At 36.2% G+C, this 26,419-nt stretch overlaps 1 protein-coding gene across 1 annotated transcript in view; it reads right to left on the bottom strand.

Moving 5' to 3' along the window:
* LOC149262800 (uncharacterized) overlaps positions 1-23,885 on the bottom strand; it is an 80,800-nt gene extending 56,915 nt beyond the window's left edge. Inside the window, exons 1-3 of the mRNA XM_089425239.1 lie at positions 22,458-23,885; positions 20,951-21,008; positions 20,723-20,806 (exon numbers count right to left, since the gene is read on the bottom strand). Of these exons, the coding sequence (XP_089281365.1) occupies positions 20,723-20,806; positions 20,951-21,008; positions 22,458-23,148 (833 nt within the window). The 5' untranslated portion in view covers positions 23,149-23,885. The remainder of the gene's footprint in view (positions 1-20,722; positions 20,807-20,950; positions 21,009-22,457) is intronic.
* Between the last annotated feature and the right edge of the window lie 2,534 nt (positions 23,886-26,419).

Here is a 26,419-nt window from a genome sequence, read left to right as displayed (position 1 = left end):
GGACTTGTCTCCATCAGCTAATTGAAAACCTTTACCAAAGGTTCAGTAATGCTACACACCTCCTGCACTCTCACCCAAAAGCTTTCCTGGTATGGAACTAGCTTGCATATGGCCTCTCCCTCTGGTTTGTGGCTATATGACAAAGCACGCCACTCCTCTAAAAGAAACATTCTCTTCACATTCCACATAGAATTCAGGAGGGATTTAAGAGATATGAAACTAATGGCAAAATGTGTCATGGTAGGGCGCACCAACTCCTTGTTGGTGAATGTTATCATCAAATGAAGCACAGATGCATGATTATATATGAATTTTGCAATGCTTTTTACGATTCAACAATATCCTTAACAAAAAGATTTTTTCCTAGGTCCTTCAACATCAAGTCAATGTAGTGTGCGGCACAAAGTGTCCAAAATAAGTTAGGATGTCTCTCCGTAAGCATCCTGTCAGCCACAACATAGTTTGCAACATTGTCCATTATGACTTGCATAACAAGTTGTGGACCCACCTCCTGAGTGAACATGTCCAACAAATCACATAATAATCGTGCATCTTTGATATATGCATATGCATTAACGGATTTCATAAACATTGTCCCCTTGGGAAAATTAACCAAGAAGTTAATAAGGGTTCTACCCTTTTGATCGGTCCAACCATCTGACATCACAATGCATCTTATGTGTGCCCATGAGCCCCTAAACTCCTCTAATCTCTTAGTGCATTCATCCTTTTCATTCTAAAGAATGCGCCCTTTAAAGTCACCACATGAAAGGGCTTTGTACCCTAGGCCAACAATAGCAATAGCATCAATCGTGCTCTGGAAAAATGGATTGTTCCTAGCTGTTGAAAGAAATATCACTCCAAAGAAGACACCTACCCAACAACTTGTCGGTTTCTTCCTTCTCCCTTTTTTAAGAGCTAACGTGAAAGATGGTTGTGCACCAGCTGTGGTTCTAGAAACAAAAAATGATGAGGAAGTTATGGAATTGAGTGTAGATGTTGATGTTGAAGAAGAACCAGTACCACTCTCACGGTCACCTCCCAATGTTGCCACTCCACCACCTACCATTTGACTCCTCAGAGTTTCCTTGGTCACTTTGGTTATCTTTATTTCTTCCAATGATTTGAGGGCTCTGCGGATGATTTCTGGATTTGTATTTGTGCAAGGCCCTATTTCATGTCCAAGAATTTGTGTAAAGGGGAACTTCTATCTATATACCCCCTGTCATATGATGTCCACATAACTTGCAAGTCAAATTTAATCTGTCAAACCCTCCACAGGTTCACCAAATTCCCACAGAGGGTCCAAGTTCCTTGGCATGTTTGTAACTTTATTGAACTCTTGAGTTTTAATGTAAGATTGAAATTTGAACCTAGGGCACAAGAAAAATTACAAGTTAAACAAATGAAATTAAAATTTACATACAACATTACGAATTTTTGATCGAAAAAAACCTTCAACTCAATGCAACAATAATGGCAAAAAACATATTCAAACCCAAGCAAAAATCATGGAAAAAAACTCAGGCACAAGAAGAAATTAAACAAATAAAACTAACAATCAAGATTTTGCATTTTTAACCAAAAAAACCCTTTCCACTAAATGCAACAAAAGTGACAAAAAAATACACTCAAATCCAAGCAAAAAATCATGGAAAATATATGGGTGATAGAAACCCATGGAAAAAACAGAAAAAAATAGGGCCAAATTTGATGTCCATACTTGAAAACCACGCCTTGCTAAAGAAACTTGGTACAAACTTGAATTTTCTTTGCTTGGATGCTATATTTCTTCACTTTTCTCCTCTCTTGCCCTTGTAGATGAGTTCTCCTCCTTCTTAGCTCTCACCTCTACCCTCTATTTGCAAAATGAATCAAACAAAAACCAAAAACGACCTTTAACACTGCTCTACCGCGCGACCGGCAATTTTTTCGCATCAGGTCGCGATTTTTTTCAAATCAAAAAAATCATTGCTTTTATCGGGTGATTAAATCGTCATCACGAAAAATTCGCAATGTTCGCAACATTGCCTTCAAATTGATTTTTCAAACAAAAGTTATGCAAATTTTAAAATGCACAGCTTTTAAGAGCTTGATTTTGAGCTTATTAATAAGGCTAACATTGAAATTGTTGTATCTCTATGAATTCAACCTCCCAAACCCTGAAATAGTGTCTTATGGTAGCGGTATGTGCCTTCTTTCCAACCCCACAAGTTTGACCGAGATTGGATTCTTCAAGGTAAAGTTATGTCATATCTCCCATGATGACTTGATTATGGATTGGTTCAGTAGAGTAAACTTGTACGGGAAGCCACGTGTCACTGTTTATGTTGAAAATGTAGCGAGCAAGGTCTTTTTGCCTTAGGTAGTGTAGACCTTGAGTTGTCCACATGAGTCAGACTCCAGTTAGGATGAGTTATTTCCAATTTACTAGAATAATCATCAAGTTAGCATGCATAGAGTTGGAGCTTCAATTAAGTGGAAGTCTTCATCAGTTTGACTTTAGAACGAGGTGGCAGTTAACAATTCAGTTAGAGCGAGTTAGTCTTTGGTTTTGATTTAAGGAAGAACGAGTTAGATCTCCAGTGTTGATTGGAGAGAGCACGAGCTAACAACTCTAGTGATGATTGGAAAGAGAGCGAGTAACACTATCAATTAACTCGCTATCAAAGCTCAAGTTCTAAATTAAGTTGGGCCTCCTTGCATGGATCGAAGTTCACCTATAAAGAGAGGACGAAGTCACAAGTAAATTGCATTATTTTGTGCACGAAGAATTGCAACAAGACAAAACTCACAAGTTAGTGTGAGAGAGCCTTGATTATGAAGCACCGAAATTGTGTCCTAAAGAATAGAAGCCCAAATTGGCTAAAATTTAGGAGAATTGGTTGTGCACAGGTTGTGTGGTGCTAGGGTCCTAAAAAATAAGATCTCAAGTGTGCTAAGAAATAGGGCTAGAAGTGCACTAGGTGTAATGTCCCCTAATAATAATAAAAATAATAAATAATATAATATAATATTAAAATATAAGAAAAGAAATGATAAATAATAAAGAAAAGATAATAATATTAAATAAATAATAAATAATGAAGAAGATATAATAATAATAAATAAATAAAATAGTAATAACAATGCTAGAGTTCTAAATAAATAAAAATAAAAATAAACTATAAAAATAAGTAAAGTTAACAAAAAACACAATAAAATAAGAAAGAGTTAAATTAAGAGAACTATAAAAATAGTAAAAAGAAGTAAAGTTATCAAAAAGTAAAAAAGAATAAAATAAGAAAGAATTATCTTAAAAGAATTACTAAATTAAGTTAAATTTAAAATAAAGAAATAAAAGTTGCATGCTGACACATGGATTGTGTGCATGCGGTTCCCTTTCCAATGTTTGCCCTATTTAATAGACGATGAGGAAGATGAGACATCATTCCATGATTCCATCATCCATTCTCTTGGGAGAAAAGTGTTGTGAGACAAAAGATTCCCTGGCAGTAGTACGTTGATTGAGGGCTCGGAGGTGGTTAGTTGTAGCAAGATTTTGTGCCACTGAACCTACGGTTGGGTGGAGAGTCGTCCCCAAAAACTTTTTTGCAGTTAATAGGGTTCAAATAATGTTCAACTCCGAAATTACAAGTAAGGAATATCATGGCTACAGGTAAGTTGCCTTTGCTCCTATTTCTCAAAAATTCTATACTAATTAGTTTAATAGTTGAGTGTTGTTTGTAAATCGCATAATTGATCTAATTAGTTGCATGTTTTAATTTCGGGGTTGTTACATATGATATCAGAGCGGGTTTCCACTCTATTTGACCTCTAGCTAAAAGTTTGATAAAAAAATACTTGATCTCGATTGTGATGATAGGGAAGAATTTAATAAGTAGACTGGAAAAATAAAAATAATCTTTAATTTTCGCAGATTATTAAATAAATAACATTTCTTTTAAAAAGGTAAATAAAATTTCTTTATTATTAAAGATAAACTCGACACTTTTCTTGTTTGCATGTAATTATATACATATGTGCTCTTGAACCTACTATTATAATTTTAAAAATTTTACATACTTGTTACATGCATGGATGTAATGATCTTAAGATATCATATATGTGCTCTTGAACCTACTATTATAATTTTAAAAACTTTACATACTCGTTACATGCATGGATATAATGATCTTGAGATATTATGCATGTACTGAAAACCCAAATTCAAAAGAAACTTGCGAACCAAAGCTCCTAAAATTTTGTTGAAAATCATTAACATTAAGATAACACATTGTTAATTCACTCCACCTTTGTTTTCCCTATGTTTGAAGGGTTTGTGGTTTACTTTTTAAATTAGAATTAAAAAATAAATAAAATAGCAAGTGAGCATATGACATTTTCATGATAGTCCGGGTAATATAAACCATAGTAGTTATTTGGTGGATAATATAACCCATTTCCACCACAATTTCTTTCTCCACAACCACTAATTCTATATAAAAGCCATTATTAGTTGAACTCTGCCAAAGGGACAGGCGACATCTGGTTAGTGCTATCGCATAAATGGCCATGGCCACAATTTCTTATGGGGTAGAAGTCGATGCCGACAAGTCCAAGGCACAACCTGTGCGCTCCAGAAGTGGCAAAACCGGTCAAAAAGGACATTCATCGAAGTGAACGGCGTTGGTGACCGGGAAAAGCCCCATTGGCCAAGATACCTGTTGATGTTGGTCAATACACCTGGTCGTTTTCCTGAGAACTTGTTCACTACCGTGACTAATGTTCCACTAGCTTCACCACCTTCAGCATTAAATTAAAAAAATAAACCAACAACCTGAGTAACCGTCGGACTTTAGGGCATTTTCGTGGCCTTTGCAGTGTTGGAGTTGTTCTGTTCAGAGTCTCTGGAACATTAATACTTTTAAATTGATGGTGGTGGATGAATTTATGACTGATCGAGGTTCGATTTTCATGCCTATCATTATGATAACCATGATGATTGTATGGATTTCCACTTCTTTCACATACGTGGTTATGAGTAGTAATAAGAGTTTATGAACTGGAGAGCATGCACACTGGTCGTATCCAATAACCCATTTTGAGTTTACATATTTTGAAGGAGATAACGTGTGAACAATTATGAACAACAATTAATATACTTTGATAATAGTATTATGAGTTAAAACATGCCAGAAAAATGTATCACATAATCATTTAGGAAATCATAAAATATTATTATTTTCAATGTTTGAATTAGAGTTATAAAATTATTACTTAAAATAAATAAATGTATTTGACTGTTTATATGAGTGGTTAACCTATAAGAATGAAACTTCAAAAATAAAAATCAATTACTTAACTCATTTAAAGAGGGTTTTTAATGAAAATAAAGTTTTAGAATATTAGTTGTGTTAATAGTAAATATTATATATCTGAAAATTATTTTTTTAATGAAAATAAAGTTTAGAATATTAGTTGTGTTAATAGTAAATATTATATAGATGAAAATATTTAATAAATTTGAATATTGTTTATTTATATTAAATTTCAATTAATCTAGCCAAATTTAATCGAAATCCACAGAATTTGCTTCTAATAATAATAATAAATGTTGAAGATGAGCAATTACTTCTGAGCATTTTAAATGATAAAAACCATCAATTATTTATTTATTTCACTGTTTAGTTCTCACTTTGTTACCTGCTACCGTAAGGGAGGAGACTTGATTTTATTGTTACTGGAAAAAACCAATCGTGTTTTCCTATCTAATTTAAGAAGAAAAAAAAAAAAATCATGCTATAACTGCTCATAGACATGTAAAGGCATTCGGTAATAGACTTGCTTGAGTAGGCATTGACTTTTCTTAAAAGAGTGAGTTGGACACTTTACCCATTAACATTGTCTAGAGTTTAACGTACTTATTAACTCTAACGTACTTATTATGATTAATACCATAAGGTGGAAGGTGTTTAAATCTAGTAATCAATTCTTTAATGAAATATATACATTATATAGTAATCAATTCTTTAACGAAATATATACGTTATATATAACATGTGAGCACATTTAAAATTACATTATTTTTCTGAGATGTATTTGTAATTTGTATTTTATATATATATATATGAGAGTTATAATAATATAATTTTTACAAAGTGAAATTAAATTAAAACAATAAATATAATTATTTTGGACGGTAAATATTTTATTAATAAAATAAATAATAAATATATTGTGAGAAAATGTAATACTGAGGAAAAAAATTGTGTATTGAAATATAATAATAGGTGAAAATATTTGATACATGTAAATACAAATTGTTAATCAGTATAGGGTAGTGATTTTAAAATTAGTTATGTTATTAGATTATAAGTTATAGTGAAGTTGATTTTTAAATGAGTTTATAAAAGAGGAATTTATTTAAATAAAAAAAATGGATTTAAAGTGCATATGTTGGTTTAGTGTAAGGGGATATTTTAACTATGGCAAGGAAAAGTTTAATAAATATTGATGTTGAATATTAGCCAATGTTGAATATTAGCCTTTTTAATTATGGTACTTTGTAATGCACAAAGTTAAATTGACATAATAAATATTGATTTTTAGGTAAAGTTTAATGGACGCATTGATGTACAAACATAGTGATTAGTTAACCCCTTTTTGGGGGTAAGGGGACTAGAAATACCAATTAAAACCCATGTGGCTATGTTCTTTTTATCTTGATAAAAACAAACAAACATCTCTTTTCACAATAAAGTATTTGGATAATGATGGTTTAACTTTTGGAAAAGGAAAGAGACTATGTAGACTAATGAAAAGCACCCACCGTGAAGTGTAGGAAGAAATACTATTGGAAATTCTATAATGTGACTTTGAGAATGATTACACATGAATTGGACGAAGAAGTAAGAATCAACTAATAAAGGGTGTACTTGAATAAATGTTACAAGTAGATTGATGACCTAGTGTTACTTCAGATAAAACAACTTACTAGTGTGTCATTATTATTGAAAGAAGTTATTGCCAAACACATTGGGCATACTAGATCATTCATAGATGATAATGGTGGTAGTGGTTCTGAGCATTTCAAATTATAAACTAAATATTTAATAAGTGGAAATTAAGGTGGAAGAATCCCTAGTCCAACTTGAAGATGGGTGAATCTATGATAAAAGAGATGAAGTGGGAACTTGATGAGATAGGAAAATATTTTTAAGATGAACAATGACAATTATGCGAGTGATGGATAAATCACTAAGGAACAACAAGCCCCCATGCGGGTGGATTAAGCATAACATAAGACTCAAGTAAGGATGGCCTCGTGTATGTGTGTCATTTGGATAAACACAATATATATAGTGATCATGAAATTTTCACTTGATATTGATGATTTAAATGATTGTACAAATGGTAATATCTTAACAATGAATTTCACTAAAATTTCCTTGGGGAAAGAAGAATAGTTGATGAGAGATTAAGGCTCAAGATGATGAGACTCATTTGAAATTTAACGATGTACTTAGATAAGTATACCTACGGTGTAAATAGTTAACTTCCTAATAGAAAAAACAAGAAATGATTATTGAAAAGTAATTGGTACCTTGATGAAAACATGACAATAATAGTACTCATGAGATAACATAGATCTTAGAGGGATGTTGAATAATCTTAATTCATAGTTAATATTCATTGTTTATATAAGTAAATGAAATCAATTCATGATAATAATGCTTAAAGTGTATTGTTGTTCTATATTTGATATGTATTGAGATGATTCTCATATTAATGATGTTTCATAATGAGATGGTATGTGGTAAACAGATATAGTTCGGATGAGAGGTAATGATTTATATGTGGTTCTTATTTATTTATTTATCATGATAATGGCATTGAATGCTCATGATGAATATGATATGCATAGGGATTATGATGTTATATTGAGGTATATTGACATGTGGTTCATGTATTATGTGATGACATGTCTTTGAAATTCATATGTTGATGTTGTAACTTATGAGAATATTATATGTGAAGCATGTGGTAATTACAAGCAGATTTTATAACATGAAAATGTGGTGATTAACAATGATGACATGCAATAGTTGGCATGTAGATTATTTTCTATGATGTTATGATTATAAGTAATGCATTGGATGTATGTTGAGATGTGGTGATTGATAGGAAATCCACAAATGGGTCGAGAGGCCAGTTTATTTGATGATCTCGTAAGAGCCCATACCTGTGAGGGAGAATATGTAACACCATATGGGCTGGGGACATACTCAATCAACACTACATATGCCAGTGGTTCCTTTGTCTTGTATAGCTCTTGATGGATAGCTCTTGAAGGGCTATGGGACCATCTTGAGGAGGCCAAGTGCCTGATGTTCTAGGCTAGGTGCCTGTTATTGGATTGGAATGCCAAAGTCTGGTGGGGGCATAAGGACTTCGATGCCTGAGGCTATGCGCCTTAGTAATTGTGGAGTGGGTCAGCCTTGCGAGATGCCCGAAGTTATTGAGTACCATACCGGATGCCTTCCTTGGGGCAGATGAGGTTTGAGTCAGGCGCGAGCCTTGGAGCCAGCCTTGGACTGGGATACAGACCGGGGAGACTTATGCCTGGTTCCGAAAGTGGGAAAAATGACAAAGATTCCTTGAGATTTCCCGGGTGTTGTGAAAACTTTCGATGCCTGCTGGTTATACTAGTTCAACAAAGGGTGTAGGGCAAACATGAAGTAATAAATAACTAACTAAATAAAATGTTAAATAATTCAACTTAACTTCAGGACGAAGTTCCTTAAAGAGGGGGAGTATGTAATATCCCCTAATAATAATAAAAATAATAAATAATATAATATAATATTAAAATATAAGAAAATAAATGATAAACAATAAAGAAAAGATAATAATAGTAAATAAATAATAAATAATCAAGAAAATATAATAATAAATAAATAAATAAAATAGTAAATAACAATACTAGAGTTCTAAATAAATAAAATTAAAAATAAACTATAAAAATAGTAAAAATAAGTAAAGCAAAGCACAATAAAATAAGAAAGAGTTAAATTAAGAGAACTATAAAAATAGTAAAAAGAGGTAAAGTTATCAAAAAGTAAAAAGGAATAAAATAAGAAAGAATTATATTAAGAGAATTACTAAATTAAGTTAAACTTAAAATAAAGAAATAAAAGTTGCATGTTGACACATGGATTGTGTGTATGCGGTTCCCTTTCCAATGTTTGCTCTATATTTGATAGACGGTGAGGTGAGGAAGATGAGACATCATTCCATGATTCCATCATCCATTCTCTTGGGAGAAAAGTGTTGTGAGACAAAAGATTCCCTGGCAGTAGTACGTTGATTGAGGGCTCGGGGGTGGCCAGTTGTAGCAAGATTTTGTGCAACTGAGCCTACGGTTGGGTGGAGAGTCGTCCCCAAAAACTTTGTTGCGGTTAGCAGGGTTCAAATAACGTTCAACTCCGAAATTACAAGTAAGGAATATCATCACTACAGGTAAGTTGCCTTTGCTCCTATTTCTCAAAAATTATATACTAATTAGTTGAATAGATGAGTGTTGTTTGTAAATCGCATAATTGATCTAATTAGTTGCATGTTTTAATTTCGGGTTTGTTACACTAGGAAATAGGAGATCAATGCAAGGAATAAGGTGGCCAAGTGCGCAAGGAAGGAGGAGCAAAATTGAAGCAAGTCAGCAGGGTTTGCAAAGCAAGTCAAGGACGCAGCAGAGGAGGAATTGTGTGCAAGAGCCGAGATCAAGTAGTGATCAAGGCAGCCAAAATCCACTGTATAAGTTGAGAGTTGTGTGAGAAGCAAAATGCCTTGACAGATTGCTTTGTAATAGATTCAACAGCTCCAAGAACAATCAATAATAGTCACATCAAGTAAGTAGGTTTTCCCTGTTGGGTTTCCTGAGAAAATAAGCGTGTCAATTTGTGCATGTGTTTTTATCTCTGTGTTTTTATACCACTGCTTGTAAGTTGTTAAGAGGCTCTATATCTTGGTGAAAGTTAACTAGTTTCAATTTTAAGTTATTCATCTAAATACTTGCAAAGTTTCATGGAAATTTAACATGGCATAAGAGCAAAGATCAATATAAAGACTAGCACAGATTGACCAGTTAGTGGACAACACAGATCAAGCAGGAAGGCTAGCACTAGAGTTTGAAGAGCAGAGCAGAGCAAAGCAGTTCCTTGGATAGCAATATGGCGTTCCTAAGACTAAGGTCAGATCACAATTTAGAGGGAGCCTCAAATTTCTATGCATAGAAGGAGCAGATATCAATGGTGTTGGAAGATAATGGGGTGCTAGAGTTTGTGGAGCAACAAATAGTGCCACATACAGATGCCCAACAGTTGGCCTAGCATAACAAGAATGACACCAAGGCGAGGAAGATCATTCTTGAGGCGATCAGTGACCATATGATTCCTCATCTCCATGAGAAGAAGACAGCATATGAGATGTTTAAAGTCATCTTAAATCTGTATCATGGTTCCAGTGATGCCAAGAAGCTAAGAAGTATCCAGATGAGTAAAGGAGAGTCCATCATCACATATCTTTCAGAGTTCACTCAAGTTAGGGATGACCTAGGTGGTGTGGGCGAGTCAGTTGTTGAATAAGACCTTGTGAGTCTTATGCTTTTGGGACTTTATAAGTCTTGGTATAGTTTCCAGGATGCAATAAGTGGCAAAGAGAATATTCCCAGTCGGAAAAGGTTATGGAGTGATTGTGTTCAAGAAGCAATTTGGAGAGGAACGGACGCTGGTAGAGAAGCTCTAGCAGAGGATGAGCAAAACTTTGCCCTGGCAAGCAAAGGTAGAGCCAAGGGAAAGAAAGGCCAACAAGAGGCCAAGTCTAGTCAGAAGGGCGAGAAGAAGGACCTAAGAAATATCAAGGGCTTCCATTGCCATGAGTTTGGGAACTATGCCACTAAGTGCCCTAATCAGACGGAGCCTAGTTACGATCATGTGGTTGCATTAGCGGAGGTAGATGCATTTTATGCCCAATTCGAGAAAGATTTCTCATTGATAGCTTGCATGGAAAGCTCAACAGGCAGCAATGTATGGTATATTGATTCAAGAACATCCTTCCACATGAATGTGAATAAGAAGTATTTCAGCGACATGAAGGATAAGGGCATGCAGTTTCAAATTAAGCTAGGAGATGATGGCATATATGCAACTAGAGGAAATGGTACTGTCAATTTACATAGGAAGTCTAGTAATCCTTTCCATCTCAGAGATGTCATCTATGTTCCAAGCCTGAAGCAGAATCTTGTTTCAGTGGCTACTCTTGAGGACAAGGGTTATGATGTCATCTTCAACAAAGATAAGGCTTACCTCCAACACTTAGCTTCAGGATGTAAGAAGTAAATAGGTGTGAGCATGAAGACTCTTTATAAGTTCCAGGGAGAGACAGGCACCACCTTGAGCAGCAAGACAGTAAGTGCACAAAGTAGAGAAGTGATGGTTGAGGAGAGCAGGGCTCTAAAAGAGTCCTTGGAGCGAGAGCGGGTTAGAGTACTTGAGAAGATGCTACTCAAGATGGAGTCTCAGCCAATATCTTAGTTTGAGCCTCGACTAGTTAGCAGTTGTGCCGACCAACAAGATGATGAGGAGTAGAGCCCAGGGCGAGTGGAGGCAGCCACTCAGTCAGTCACTCCCAATATAGGGAGAGTTCAAGCCAAGAGGGCAGAAGAGTTATTTAAGGGGGATCAGGAGAGAATTAGGTCTTCTAATACCACCTTCAAGCAAAGTAAGTAGCCACCGAGATACACGGGGTACATGGCACTTATACCTGAAGTGATAGACTCGCAGAGCATGGTTGGGAAGAACAGGTCTTCAAATCAGATTCCGCTAGAGAAAGCAAGGAAGTCTTCCAGTTCAGAGTGAGCAATTTAACAGCAAAGAATGTGTAGTGTTGGATACAAATCCAAGGTGGAAGAGGTTCTTCCAAAAGTACCTTCATCGCTAAGGTTGAAAATGTTGCGAGCAAGGTCTTCTGGCTTATGCCTTGGCCAGTGAAGACCTCGAGTTTTCCCCATGAGTTAGACTTTAGTTAGGATGAATTATTTCCAATTTACTGGAATAATCATCAAGTTAGCATGCGTAGAGTTTAGTGGAAGTCTTCATCAGTTTGACTACAAAACAAGGTAGCAGTTAGTAGTTCAGTTAGAGCGAGTTAATCTTCAGTTTTGATTGAAGGAAGAACAAGTTAGATCTCCAGTGTTGATTGGAGAGAGAACGAATTAACAACTCCAGTGATGATTGGAAGGAGAGCGAGTAACACTATCACAGCTCGAGTTCTAAATTAAGTTGGGCCTCCATGAATGGATCGAAGTTTTAAGTTGGGCCTCCATGAATGGATCAAATTTCACCTATAAAGAGAGGACGAAGGCACAAGTAAATTACATTGTTTTGTGCACGAAGGATTGTGACAAGACAAAGCTCACCGGTTAGTGTGAGAGAGCTTTGATTGTGGAGCGCAAGAATTATGTCCAAAAGAATAGGAGCACAAGTGCACTAGAATTTAGGAGAATTGGTTGTGCACAGGTTGTGTGGAGTTAGGGTCCTAAAAAATAGGAGCCCAAGTTCGCTAAGTAATAGGGTCATAAATGCACATAGGAGATCAGCGGATGGAATAAGGAGGCAAAGTGCACAAGGAAGGAGGAGAGAAATTGAAGCAAGTCAGCAAGGTTTGCAAAGCAAGTCAAGGGGGCAATAGAGGAAGAATTATGTGTAGGAATCGAGATCAAGTAGTGATCAAGGCAGCCAAGATCAATTGTATAAGCTGAGAGTTGTGTGAGAAGCAAAACGCCTTCCCAAGAGAGACAGATTGCTTTGTACTAGATTCAGTTGCTATAGGAACAATCAATAAAATAGCAACACCAAGCAAGTGGGTTTTCCCTGTTGGGTTTCCTGAGAAAATAAGTGTGTCAATTTGTGCATGTGTTTTTATCTATGTTTTTATTTCGTTGTTTATAAGATGTTAAGTGGCTCTATATCTTGGTGAAAGTTAACTAGTTTCAGTTTTCAATTTTCAGTTATTCATCTAAGTCGTTGCAAAGTTTCGTGGAAATTTAACATTTTTAACCTTTAGCCTTGAAACTCGTACTTGAAAAACTACAGCGCATGCACTTTCAGTCACTTTTTACAAAATTCAAATATGTTCCTCAATGAGAAAGTTATGACGATTTTACCTCGGATACCTGTTTGACACTGAATTATGGAGCATACAAAAACCCTAACTTCCTTGGACCATATCTCCGAAAATATAGCAAACCAAGGTCTAAAATTGTAACCAGATGTTCATCAAGATTTCACTTTCAGGTGGTAACAATTCACGATCTGAAGCTTCACGGACAAAAAATAAAAAATAATAAAAAATAAAAAAATAAAAAATTATGGCAAAAATGCAATGATGACCTGTTTGAAGTAGAAAAACCCTAAAATCAAGAGCTTTGATACCAAATGTTACGTATCCAGATCAAAATAACACAAAAACATAAGAAAAGATAGTTCAACAACTAGATAATAAGCCACTTCGAGGGGGCAACCTCCCTTCACATCACATAAATGAACAATTCTTAGATGATTTGAATGACACGACCTCCTTGGTATATATAGGAGTCTAAAGGATCAAAATATAATTAGGGCCTACATAACAATTTTATTGTAAAGGCACAATAATAACAATAGTGTGCTTCTATGGCACACATAATAACATTATAGGGGCTACATTAGTATTATAGGGACCTAACAGACTAGGGAAGTCAAAGATGGGTTGTACGAGTGCTTAAAGCGTGTGATACCTAAAAGTCACAGTAGTTGAAAATACTTCAACAACTCACTACTTTCTCTGAGGCCACAAGCACATTTGGCAAAAATCTAGCAAAGATTGCAAGAGATGTGGATCAACCAAGTAAGCAATTCCAACTCATTTAAAATTTAAGTTGCAAATTGTAAATTGTTCAAACTTACCATATAAAATGTTGAACAATGAACTAACTCTAGTCTTTGTCTTTGTAGCAAATTGGTGGGAGTCGTTTGGCAGCCTATGTCCTCAACTACAAAAGTTTGCAGTTAGAGTTCTTAACCAAACTTGCAGTGCTTCTCAGTGTGAGCGCAATTGGTCTGTTTTTGAACGAATTAGCACGAACAAGAAAAATTGGTTGGAACAAAAATGATTAAATGATCTTGTCTTCGCGTCGAACTTCGACTAAGGCGCAACCAGTTGTTGAACAAAAGACCTAGTACAAAGCCCATTATCTTCGACGATATTGATCCAACTTCAAAATGGGTGGAGGAGACTCAACAAGTTGAGCTTGATATTGATGCCATGGAGTTGGGGGGGTGTTGATCTAGTAGTTGAACCCGAAGCTAAAGGAAGTGAACCACCAAAACCAAGCATGGCACATGGTGAGGAAGCAGTTGTCATGTAGCTCAGCGAACTCATGCTTCTAGTTTTGCTAGGTCTAGTGTTGTTACTCATGCTACTGCTATTAAGGTTGGAAAGTAGTTTGAGGAGTCGTCATACTCTAGGCCAGATGATGTTTTTGTAGCTCTTGGCGATGATCCCATGTGTAGTAGTTGTGATGAGTTTGATGAGTGATCATGTTGATCAATGATTTGTAGTAGGCTAATGGTCCAGTAGTTTGAGTTTTAGTGTTGTTTTTGGACACTATAGGCCATTTAGAGCCTCAATGGTTATGTATTTTGTTGATGATATCATTGACATATATTGCACTCGATGCCATTTTGATACATGCACCCTTACATGGTATATAGATGAGAAGACTTTCCATAATTTGTCTCTAATGGTTTGGAATCATGGTTTGTAATCTTAAAAATAAGTTGTTTTCATTAAAAATTAATTATTTATTTTATGTATTTTTTCCAATTCTCATTTATGGAATCTGGTTTGATCTAGTTTCAGTTCAAAACACGGTTAGATAAGTGACCGGTTCGAAACTCAATTCTAGTTTTTAAAACTATGGTCTAAAGATGGAATGTTATAGACCTCTTCAACTTTATGTCCATCTTCTCCCACAAAGTAGTCCAAAATGCACTGAGAAATCTTGTGTCCTTGTCTAAAACAATGCTCCTCAATATCCCAAACTGCACCTAGACCTATCTAAAGAACAAGTTTGTTGCTTCTTGGTCTTTTTAGAGGGCATTAGAACACACATCTTATTGAACCTATCAACTACCACGAATAAGTAGTCATCTTCCTTCCTAATTGTTAGTAAACCTCCCATAAAGTCCATGGAAATGTTTTCCCAAGGACGAGTGGGTATAACTAAGGGGTGATATAGACCCTATTTTTTGTTACTACGCTTGTTGGTACAACAAAGCATACATCCTCTTATGAACCTAGCTACCTATTCTTGCATCTTGGGCCAATACACATACCTTTGCAAGTTGGCCACTTTCTCTACACCAAAGTGCCCTACAACCTTGGAGGTGTGAAGCTCTCAAATCAATTGCAATCGCTCACCTTTAGGAACACATGACTTATCCAGCTTGTAGAGTAACGCATCATGGACATGGTAATCAAAAGTGTTGTCGCCATCATGCACATGACTCTGACTCTGCAACTATTGAAACACCTCCTTGAAGTCCTCATCCTCTGAATATGCCTCTCTGCATGTATCATGGGTTAATGGCTCCATGTGCAACAAAGTTCCCAAAGCCATGATCTTTGATGTGCATGCCCTTGAAAGCATGCCAACCAACTTGTTTTGTTGCCCTTCTTGTACTTGATCACTAAATGAAACTGTCGTAGAAACCCCATCCACTTGTAATGCTTGGTCTAGTGTAGCTTATTCTAGGCCTACAAGTATTATAGTGGTTGGTAATCTGTGTGGATTATTGTCTCCTTTCCCATCAAATAATGTTTCCACTTCTTCACAGCTTGCACCATGGCATAGAGCTTCTTGTCATAGGGAGGGTAGTTAAGAACTGCCCCATGAAACACTTCAGAATGGTATATGGACCTTCCTCCCTACATCAAAATCGCTCCTATAGCATACCCCCTCACATTTTTCTCCACTTCGAAGGGTTGTTGCAAGTTAAATAATGTCAGAATTGATGTTTGATTGATCTTCTTCTTTAGCTCCTCAAAGGCCCTCTATTGACCCTTTCCTCACTAGAAACTCTTGCCACTTGCTATTATGGCATGGAATAGTTTGTTATAGCTAAAAACAAGGTTATGAATTTCCTTAGGTACTATGCCACCCCAACAAAAATCCTAACCTCAGAACCATTAGTAGGCACCAGCCATTTCATGATGGCTTTCAACTTTTCATGATCTATTTTCAACTCTCCTCCACCTATCACATACCTTAGATACACCAAAGGCTATTGTGCAAACTCACACTTATTGAGATTTGCTAACAGTTGGTGCTTCTTTAATGTCTCCAACACCTTTGTCAAATGTGAGATGTACTCTTCCCAAGCAAGCATTGTATACCAATATATCATCCAAATAGATAATAAAAAATGAATCTATAAAAGTGCGCAGTGTATCATTCACTAACCTCATAAACGTAGTTGGTGCATTGCATAGGCCAAATGGCATGACTAACCACTCATACAAATCTTGCCTGGTTTTGAAGGAGGTCTTCCAAGTATCTTCTTCTCTAACTCAAACCCGTTGATATCCAAACTTTAAATCCAACTTGGTGAAGTATTTCGCTCGCTGCAGTTGATCCAACAGATCATGTATTCCGGGCAGGGGGTACTTGTTCTTGAGCATAATTTTGTTCAATGCTTATAATCTATACATATTCGCCAAATCTCATCCTTCTTTGACACAATGATAATGGGCGACCCACAATGGTGATGTACACAATCAAATGACACCATGTTCCATTAGTTGTTGCAGTTGTTTCTTCGCCTCACTTGCTTCCTTAACAGATTGCCTATACAACCCAATGTTTGGCAATGGGGAGTCCCACAATAGCTATATCTCGCGCTCCACTTCCCTCTTGGGTTGTAACCCTTTAGGCTCTCGAAACACATCCTTGTATCCCTGTAGCAACTCTTCCAGTTGTTGTTTCTGTTTCTTAGTGCACCCCTACAATGATGCCTTTGCTCTTGCTGGCTCTTCTACAGACTAATTCTCTCTTAAAACAATATAATAAACTTCATGTTAGAATTGATCAGTTTCTTGGCTTGGTTGGCACTTACCAGCTAAATTTTCAACTTGCCTTTGTGCGCGTTGATGGTGAACAACTTTTCATCCTTGATGAACCAATACTGGTTGGCTCTCCACATGAAGATTACATCCCGCATGTACATGTAGAGACTCTTAAACACGACTCCACATACACCAAGGGGAAATACATCTTGTTCTACTTCATCAATAAAATCAACACTGATAGCAAATATAATTTTGTATTGTTACCTTTAACTTTGCATCTTTATTTACCCATCCCAATGGATATGGGCTTGGATGATCACGAATTTTCAATCCCAATTTATCAACCAACTCTACTACAGTGAGATTTTCTTACGATCTTGAGTCAAACAGAACATCAATCTTTGTCTTCTTGACTTGTATATTTATGTAAAAGAGTTTGGTCATTTATTTCTCTTCCTGTTGCTAAAGACTTACTTAGATTCACTTTGTTCTACATTGCTTTACATACGATCTACGTTCAAGATGCTTTCAACCTGGTTGCTCAAATCAATGGCCATGAGATTCTTCTTCTTATTACTTTCTTCTGTTCCTCAAGTTTAGCTCCAGATGCAACTTCCATCACTTCTCCTCTGTATGATCGTCAATATTATAGTGGTTGTTGGGATCCTTGCACTAGTGTCATGTGGTTGTCATCCTTTTATCTTATCCCCCTTTCCACTCCTTCCCCTCCTTAGAAGAATCCTGGCATTCTTTCTGCTTCAATCCACTTGATTGCCCTTATTTCTGGCCTATGTTCTCCAGATATTGTCGCTACACACAAGCCTCGTCCATCGATCTGGGCTTAAACAACATCATTTGCTTTAGCAAATGGTTGTGTAGACCCCCCAAATACTTGAGGAGTACATGTGGGTTCTTTGGGGAGATACATGGCATTATGACCATCATTTTGAACACGGTGGTATACTTTTGTACACTGTGCTTGCTTTTACTTGAAATAGTGCCACTAGATCCACTAGTCCTTTACATACCCAACAAGGTAAAATTGTAACTTTATGAAGGTTTTGAACCTCTGCATTAGAACTCTCATCTTCTCTGAATATTCTGAGCTTATTAGTCAGGGCCACCATGAAGAGATTCACGTTATGATTTATATTTGCAACTTGTGCTTCCAACCGTTAAAACCTCTCCTCTACCAGATCACGAGGGTTATTCACAGATTCATCAACTATGACTAGGATTTTCTGACTTTTGTCTTAGTCAATCTAGATCCCCTGCAAATCTCCACAATATACCCAAAGAAACCTGCTCTAACACCAACATGATCTGTAAATTGTCGTGGATACTAACATGATCTATAAATTGTCGTGGATATTCCATTGGACTATTTGTAACAACAAATCTGATAATTATACTTAAAAACCTGAAATCTACACTGTGAGGATTTATTTCTTTTTAGAGTTATGGATTTGCAAATTATTGTTTATTGCATATGCATGCAAAATTATAATTATGCATAAAATAAAATTAAAACTCACAAACGACGATTTAACACAAGATATACCGTAGGAAACCCTTTCGGGAGAAAACCCAACTAGAAGGCAAGGTCGCTCTGCTCTCTTTCTCTAAATAGAAATTGGCTGTGAGCACAAATAAACCCTGTGGCCTATGGGCTACTACAGTGCACAAATCTTTTCTATGTGCTCTCTCCCTATCCCTCTCAACTACTCTACCTATATATGGAACAAGATACACTCGAAAAGAATGGAATCCCTTTTCCTCCTAGTGGTCTGATTAAAACACAGCTCGATAACCTACTAGTGGTTAGGTTTGAGTCCCTCAACTCTCAACCAAAGTTACAATATAGACTCTTCTAGAGTCTTATTCATCATAATCATGTGACTAGTCTTTTTTCCATGAATAATGGGGGCTGAGGTGGCATCCTCTCGAATTATGGTGATGAAAACAGGACGGTCAACTTCCGAGTGGCGTAACTTTTTGCATACAAACTCCGATTGAGGCAATTCTTGCATCGTTGGAAATGTCTTTGTATGTAGAAAAGGAAAAAAAGGTGTTGCACTAAAGCAGAAAAGTTTTACCCTCAAAAACGTCATTTAATGCCTCAAAATGCTCCTAAAAGGTTTTAAACCCCAATTTGCCAAACTAGGTCCCTCTGGTAAAAAAATGGTTCTGTGAGTTGATTCCTCCACTTTTTCTACTCTAAACACATCGAGATGGGTTACAAACAGTATAATGATCCAATCTAAATCAATTGATGAAGCTGCAAGCTGCTGTAAAAAAAGAATCTCACGGAAACATTTAGTTGTAGAAAAAGGCATCTTCAAAAGAACCATTTTCCTGAGGTGAAAACCCAAAATATGCAAGAATAAGTTGCAAGTTATACAGCTGTAGGTAGGAGGAAGTTTGCAATGACAAATCGTTTAAAGTAAAAGTCTGCAAAGCACAATTGTGAGAACTTGGAAGTAAAAGGCCAACAGGACACAGCTGCAGGAAGTGAGATATCCAAAGTTGCAGACGATCAAGGCTGCACATTGAAAAGCGACAAGGTGCTCCTTTGTAGATTCAGAAATCAGAGGCCACAAAGTTCAGCTGTGGGACCCACCATTCGACACCTGCAAAGCAAGGTTGCAAACCTATTGGAGAACTATTGTGGTTCAGCGTGGACTGGCAGAGTCATTTGAGGAACCATTCAGGACTTACCTTTTGTAAAACTTGCAGGTTATAAAGCTGTAGGTAGGAGGAAATTGGCAATGACAAATCGTTTAAAGTTAAAAGTCTACAAAACACAGTTATAGGAAGTAAAATGCCAACAGGACACGGCTGCAGGAAGTGAAATATCCAAAGTTGCACACCATGAAGCCTGCGGGTTGAAAAGTGACAAGGTGATCCTTTGCAGACTTGCAAATCAGAGGCCACAAAGTTAAACAGTGGGACCCACAATTTGATACCTGCAAATCAAGGTTGCAGAACCATCAGGAAACAATTGTGGATCAGCACAGACCAGCAGAGCCAGTTAAGGTACCACAAGAACCACAGCTGCAGACAAGCACACTACCACAAAGCCAGAAGATCTGCACAAAGATTTACCACCACAGGGAAGTTGCAAAAAGCCCCACGATCTGTAAAGTCAAGTTGCAGATACATAAAGGACAACAAGGTAAGATTGTGGAAGTTTGAAGATTGTGCATGAATGTTACATTGTCACTTGACTTAAAGAATCTATTGCAAGGAGGAAGGCCAATATCTATTTACCCAAAACGCGATATTTCAATTTCATTGTTGCTAACCTCAGCCGTTCCTTTCTTTTCTAATTTTTTCTTTTTTATTTCTTCATTTCACTCATGTAAAATATCTCGTTTCCTGAATTATTAGTTTCTTCCAGATTTTGCATTTTTAGAAGAATTTGTCATTTGACATTCTTTGTGAACTTTCTCTATCTCCTTGAAAGGTCAAATTCTTGCTCTACATTATGGTATGCACACATATTTGTTTAAAAGTGCATCATGCCAATTTGGCAATTAAGTTAATGATAGACTGGATTGCATTGGAAAGGTACCTATAAGTATCTCTCTTGTTAAGTATAACTGGCCAGCTGAGTTCTGCCAATGCACCTGATAGGACAAGTAACTCAAACAGCTGCCTGCATTGTCAACATATGCCGGATTCAGAACTACCCAAAAAAACGGCAACAGTAACATGAAAAGTTTCAAGATACAACATAGCAGGTAATTATATCTTTAAGATACAAAATGATTACAAAGATACAACATAATTAGGAACTCACTTATCATCATGAACTGGTACCCCCCATTCTTCATCATGAAATGCAACATAAAGTGGATCTGCACTCCCCATAAAAGGCCATGATGTCAAAGTCCTGCTTGCACTCAATCAATTCTAAAAGGAACAATGTCCATACTAATTGCCACATAGCAGGGCATTCTTAAAGCAACCAATAATTTCAGGAGGGAAACAACTTATTTCTCTCAAGTTAAATGAGAACCTGTAAGGACAATACCAAAGAGAAGCTTTTACTTGTAAAACACATCTTGGCAGTATGAATGCTATCCTATTCAAACCAAAGTTCAACCATCAAAAATGAGACTGCTAGGTGACATATGCTATTAATAAATGTTGTAATTGCAAAATAGTGAATTGTTTTCATGCACAGGACAGGTTGAGATAAACATAATCCTGAAGTTCAGGAGCATAGGAAAACCAAAGTCTCCCAATGATTCAAATTTTATAGCATCCCCCCATATACAAAGTTCAAAAGTCTACATTATATTATTAATCTGCAATCACAAACAAGGATAAAAAGAATGTCACCAGTATAGAGTCTAGAAAACATAGCTGAAACATGCAGTTCTGATAACCATCACAATGGAATAAATTTCACTTGCGGCAGATACCTGTGCTGAGAGCATTTCACAAACAGGCTCTTATGTTTAGTGCATTCACTATCAACTTTCAGGGAAGTACCCTGATGCGCAATGAATCAGAAGCCGCACGAAAGCATTGTTTGATGTGAATCCATGTAACCTGCTTAGTCTACTTTTCTAAGCCAGAGAAATGGAATTCAGATGAACTCATAGAGATGATTGGATCTGATCAAGCGAAGGACCTGATTCAATTCAATTTAACAACACCAAAACTTCAGCAAATTTCCTATTATACCTTACTGTGTCATCAAAGGTAATGGCTGCAAATGGGCTTCCATCAAAGGAACCATTTTTCCCTTGGGAAAGAATCTAGAAATCAGGCTATTTGCATCAGACACCCAAACCCATGTAATTATATACGCGTGAAGAACAAATAGGAGACATAACGGAATGCTTAAAATTCACTGGAGGCAGAGGACGAGTAACAGCCTAAACAAATGGTACCCAAGGAAAATATTTATGATTGATCAAGGAAATGATTTAGCAAGGATATACGTCACTGAGGAGACTGTGAAAATTATTTTAAGCCCTCTGAAATATATCTGAAACTCAAAAATCTGTGAACATTACTCTCATTTTTCAAAGCTATACTACATACAGTCTAACCAGGCTCTTGGACAACTAAGAATAAAGGAAAGAAGAACACTTGATCACCAAAAGGATAACACTAAAGCACCTGAAGCATGCTCGTGGTAATGAACTCTACCCAATTTCCTTTTCAAACATCGGAATTAAATAAAAACACCAACAGTAGCTTATGGGGTTTAAAAAGGCATGCAAATAGAACTCAATCCGTCACAAGCACAAAAACAAATCTGCAATAAGAATGAAGATCTTCAAGAGCCTTACCACTCTGAGGCGTAATCCACCCACATCTCTTCTTTGCTTCCTCGGGAGGCAGAGACATAGGAATTCCATCTGGAACCACTTTCACAGGTTTTGGTGCACTTTGTTTTCTCCCATACGATGCAATTTTGAGCCTTCTCTGGGCATAAAGCTCCAGAGCATCTGCCTTCTTCATTGCAGCATGACTGCAAGAAGAATCTGTCGAACCTTCTTCTGAAGAAGAACAAGAAGCGGTAAGAGAAACAGTGCCCCCCACCTTGAGAAAAGACGGCTTAGTGGCACTGTCCACGCTCGCACCAAGCCTGGGGAGCATACCCCCTCCCGCATTCTTGGATGTCTCATTTTTGGAAGGAGAAGGGACCTGTCTGGTGGTCTTGGGCTCAAGGGCAGGAGGCACAGGAATAGAATTGGATTTTGAGGTTCTAGTAGTCCCCGCCAGAAGCGCAGGCGGGCTCTTGGCCTTGGCCTCTCCATTGTCAGAAGATGGACTCTTGGCATTCTTCGATGGGTGCTGTTTTGGTAAAGGTTTTGACGCGGGTTTTGTGGTTGCAGGAAAAGCCCCTCCTCCTCCTCCACCACCTCCTCCTCCACCTCCTCCTCCAGTGGTGTTGTTCCCTGCTGCAGGCCGAAGAACCGGCCTCCCTTCAGAGTCTGCTATGTTTAAGGTGTGCCTAACTTTCGGTGCTCCAGACATGGAGAGACACTTCACTTCGCCTATGTGTGTTCCTTCTATTTACTTACTCCAAAGGGCGTCTTAGAAGACCTGCTCTGTCAGATCTGCCAAATGTAGTCCATCCTTGGACGCCTTCTGTTCCATCTATGGAATGCAAGGTTTCTAATGTCTTATCGATGGAATGAAATGCTCTTCTACTTCTATTCGAATATATCTTATTTTTCTCAACTGACTCTTCTATAACCCTGATGCCTTTGTCTGGACCCTGTACCCAACTCGGTCTTCCACAGAAAAACATATGCACTTCCCCCTAGTAGCTTTCCTTATACTTTTCATCTTTTCGACCTGGATTTCTTCTTATGTGTTATTTTATCTCCTTGCACTCAGTCGGCTCAAATCCTCTTCTATATTCACTTCCCCTGCCTGCACTATCTTGCTCAGCATTGCTTTATCTATACCTTCGGGGTTCCTTTTGTCCTGTAGCTCTAGCAGTGGCAGTAGAAATAGCATTAGAATTGAAATTTCTACTCTTCTCCCACTGACCTGTCTGCAAAACAAACTGGGACTGAAACAGCATTTCTAAACCCTGCCTGATGACACAATAATGCAGAGCCCTCCTCTCGTATCAAATTTCTTTATGAAAAATCCCAAAAAATGAAGCCCTCTCTTGCTCTCTCCCAAAATATAGTAAGAAAACAAAGACCTGAAATAAAAGGAGGAAACCGGAGTTGAACAGAGGTAAGTAAAAGAAATCCGGAATCTGTAAAAGAAGCAACTAGCAATTCAAAAAAAATTACAAGGCACTTTGGTAAGGATGAAATAAAAAAGCGAGAGTTAGTAAGACGTATGATAAGGTTACGTAAAAGAAGCGGAACAGAAAGAAAGAAAAACAAAAGTGACCGACCGGTGATGTTGTACGGACGAGAGCGATGCGCTTCTCACGGTTGGGCCGGTGAAGCCTCCTCTGCCTGCAGCGGCGTTGACCGGTAATTTGATCAAACTCAAAATTTAATTACTGAAAACTATTTATCTGTAAATCTTATCAAACTGTTTATGTATATTTCCTCTCTTCACTACCTTCAAACTCTTTATTTATTTGCATCTCCTCTCTTCACTACCTTGCCATGTTTTTGCCTAGCCTATTCATATCCCCTTCTGTTCAAGGATGGATGGAATCCGTTTATACACTCACTCCAGGCCACCTTATATTTATGAATAGCACTTGTAGTAAATGTTATTTTTTATTTCTTTATACTAAAGTATATTTTATATTTGTTACTTATTCTTTTTTTTATTTTTTTTATAAATATTTACCTTTTAAATATTATCTAAATAAAAATAATATTAATAGTAATAAAAAACAAAAAAAAATAAACATATATATTTTAAAAGTATTATAAAATATTAATATTACAATTGAGTAAGAAGGATTGTTCAGTTTTTTTTTATATTATAACTTAATAAAAGATGTGGTAATGTTTTTTTTTATATTATAACTTAATAAAAGATGTGGTAATGTGATTTTATGTGGGCTAAATGTTGTGTTTTACGGGAACAATTCTACAAGGTATATACACTTAAAATTATATTATTTAAGTTTTGCATATCTCTTGGATAAGAGAAAAATAGTAGAAATTTTGAAGAAATTGTCATGTACTTCTTTATGTATTTATGGTTAAGAACAAATTTATATAATATAAATATAATTTCAAGTTAGAAATAAAAATAATTTGTAGAGAAAAATTTATAATTTTTATACTTTTTTAATATCAATATTAAATAATCTATCTCAATATGAACTTCATATATAGAAGAATTAAAAATAAAAATAAAAAACCAGATATCTTAATGTTGACCATGAGAAAATATTTGAGTGTCCAAAAAGTAAAAATAACTAAAAAATTAAAAAATAAATTATTTTTTAAAAAAAGATATAAAATTAATATGTGACAGATTTTTTTTTAAGCTATATTAATGGTAGACTTGAAGAGTGTCTTAACACACACCCATTCACCATTAATCCAAAACTTTGTAAACTATAATAATTGTCATTTTAAAAGCATTAATAATAATAATAATATCAAAATAGGTAATAAATAAAATATTTCAATATGTGGTGTTAAGTAATATTTATATGTATTTAATAATAATAATAATCATTTTAATATGAAGAATGTGGTTTATAATAAAATATTTCAATGTCAACTATGTAAAAAATTCTCTTTAAAAAAAAAACAGTGAATATTTCTACATTTTGACCCTTTTTTAGGTATATTTTTTTGTCAATTATGTCTTGAATGTAACAATTCCAAGTTTAATTTGTGTAGTCTACATAATCTACTTGCTCAACAAGATAGTCATCATCCTTCTTCTCTATGTTGATGATATTGTTCTTCTCGCAAGGTGCCCATCTGATCTTGATAAGCAACTTAGACTTCTTAAGGATCCCTGCTCTACCATGGGTATGATTGTTAACACTGACAAAACAAAAGTTATGATTATCAAATCCAAGAAGGACACTTACGCTAATTTTATGTATGACAATAGTAACTTGGAAGAAGTGTCTTCTTACAAGTACCTAGGAATCGATATTCATCACAAGCTCAACTGGAACTATAGCTTTGAGAAAATGATTAATGGGGGGTGGAAAGCTAATTTTGGTCTTGAAAATAATTGCAAAACGGAAAACCTCGTAATGTGGGATAGAAAGAAGCTCCTCTTTGAAAGTTTAGTCACTCCTGTTATCTTATATGGATGTGAGGTTTGGGGTTGCAGCATCTCTAGAGAATATTGGCGAAAGATTGAGCAAATCCAAAAGCTTTTTATAACGTATAACCTCAGAATTAAAAGCAATACACCCTATCCTATTCTCCTTATAGAAGTGGGTATTTCCCCTATCGAGAGCCTAGCTATGACTAGGCTTCTGTTGTACAAGCACAAACTCAATAACATAGGAGACCATAGACTTCCTAAGTTAGCATTAAATTCTAGCCAAAACCACCTAAGGCTCAAATGAGGTTGGTATAAAGACACCAAGGCCTAGTTAAACCATTGGGAGATCGACGAGAATGTTGCATTGCAAAACATTAATAACATTAAAAATATTGTTACTTCTAACTTCAAAAAAAAAATGTGGTGTGAGAAAGATTTATCAGCTAAAAGAAAATTAAGACATTATAAGGAGGTCATCAACCCACCCTAGAAGATCAAAAGTATCTCTCTGTTTTAACTAGCTCAAAGAAGAAAATTAATATAGCCAAGATTAGAACGAACTCTCATGAACTCCATAGTG

This window comes from Pinus tabuliformis, chromosome 6, assembly GCF_031772625.1.
Source record: "Pinus tabuliformis cultivar Carrire ecotype Pingquan chromosome 6, CPIR1, whole genome shotgun sequence".
In the NCBI taxonomy this organism is placed as follows: domain Eukaryota; kingdom Viridiplantae; phylum Streptophyta; class Pinopsida; order Pinales; family Pinaceae; genus Pinus; species Pinus tabuliformis.
Note: the sequence above shows the minus strand (reverse complement) of the source record. Positions and strands in the feature narration are given on the sequence as shown.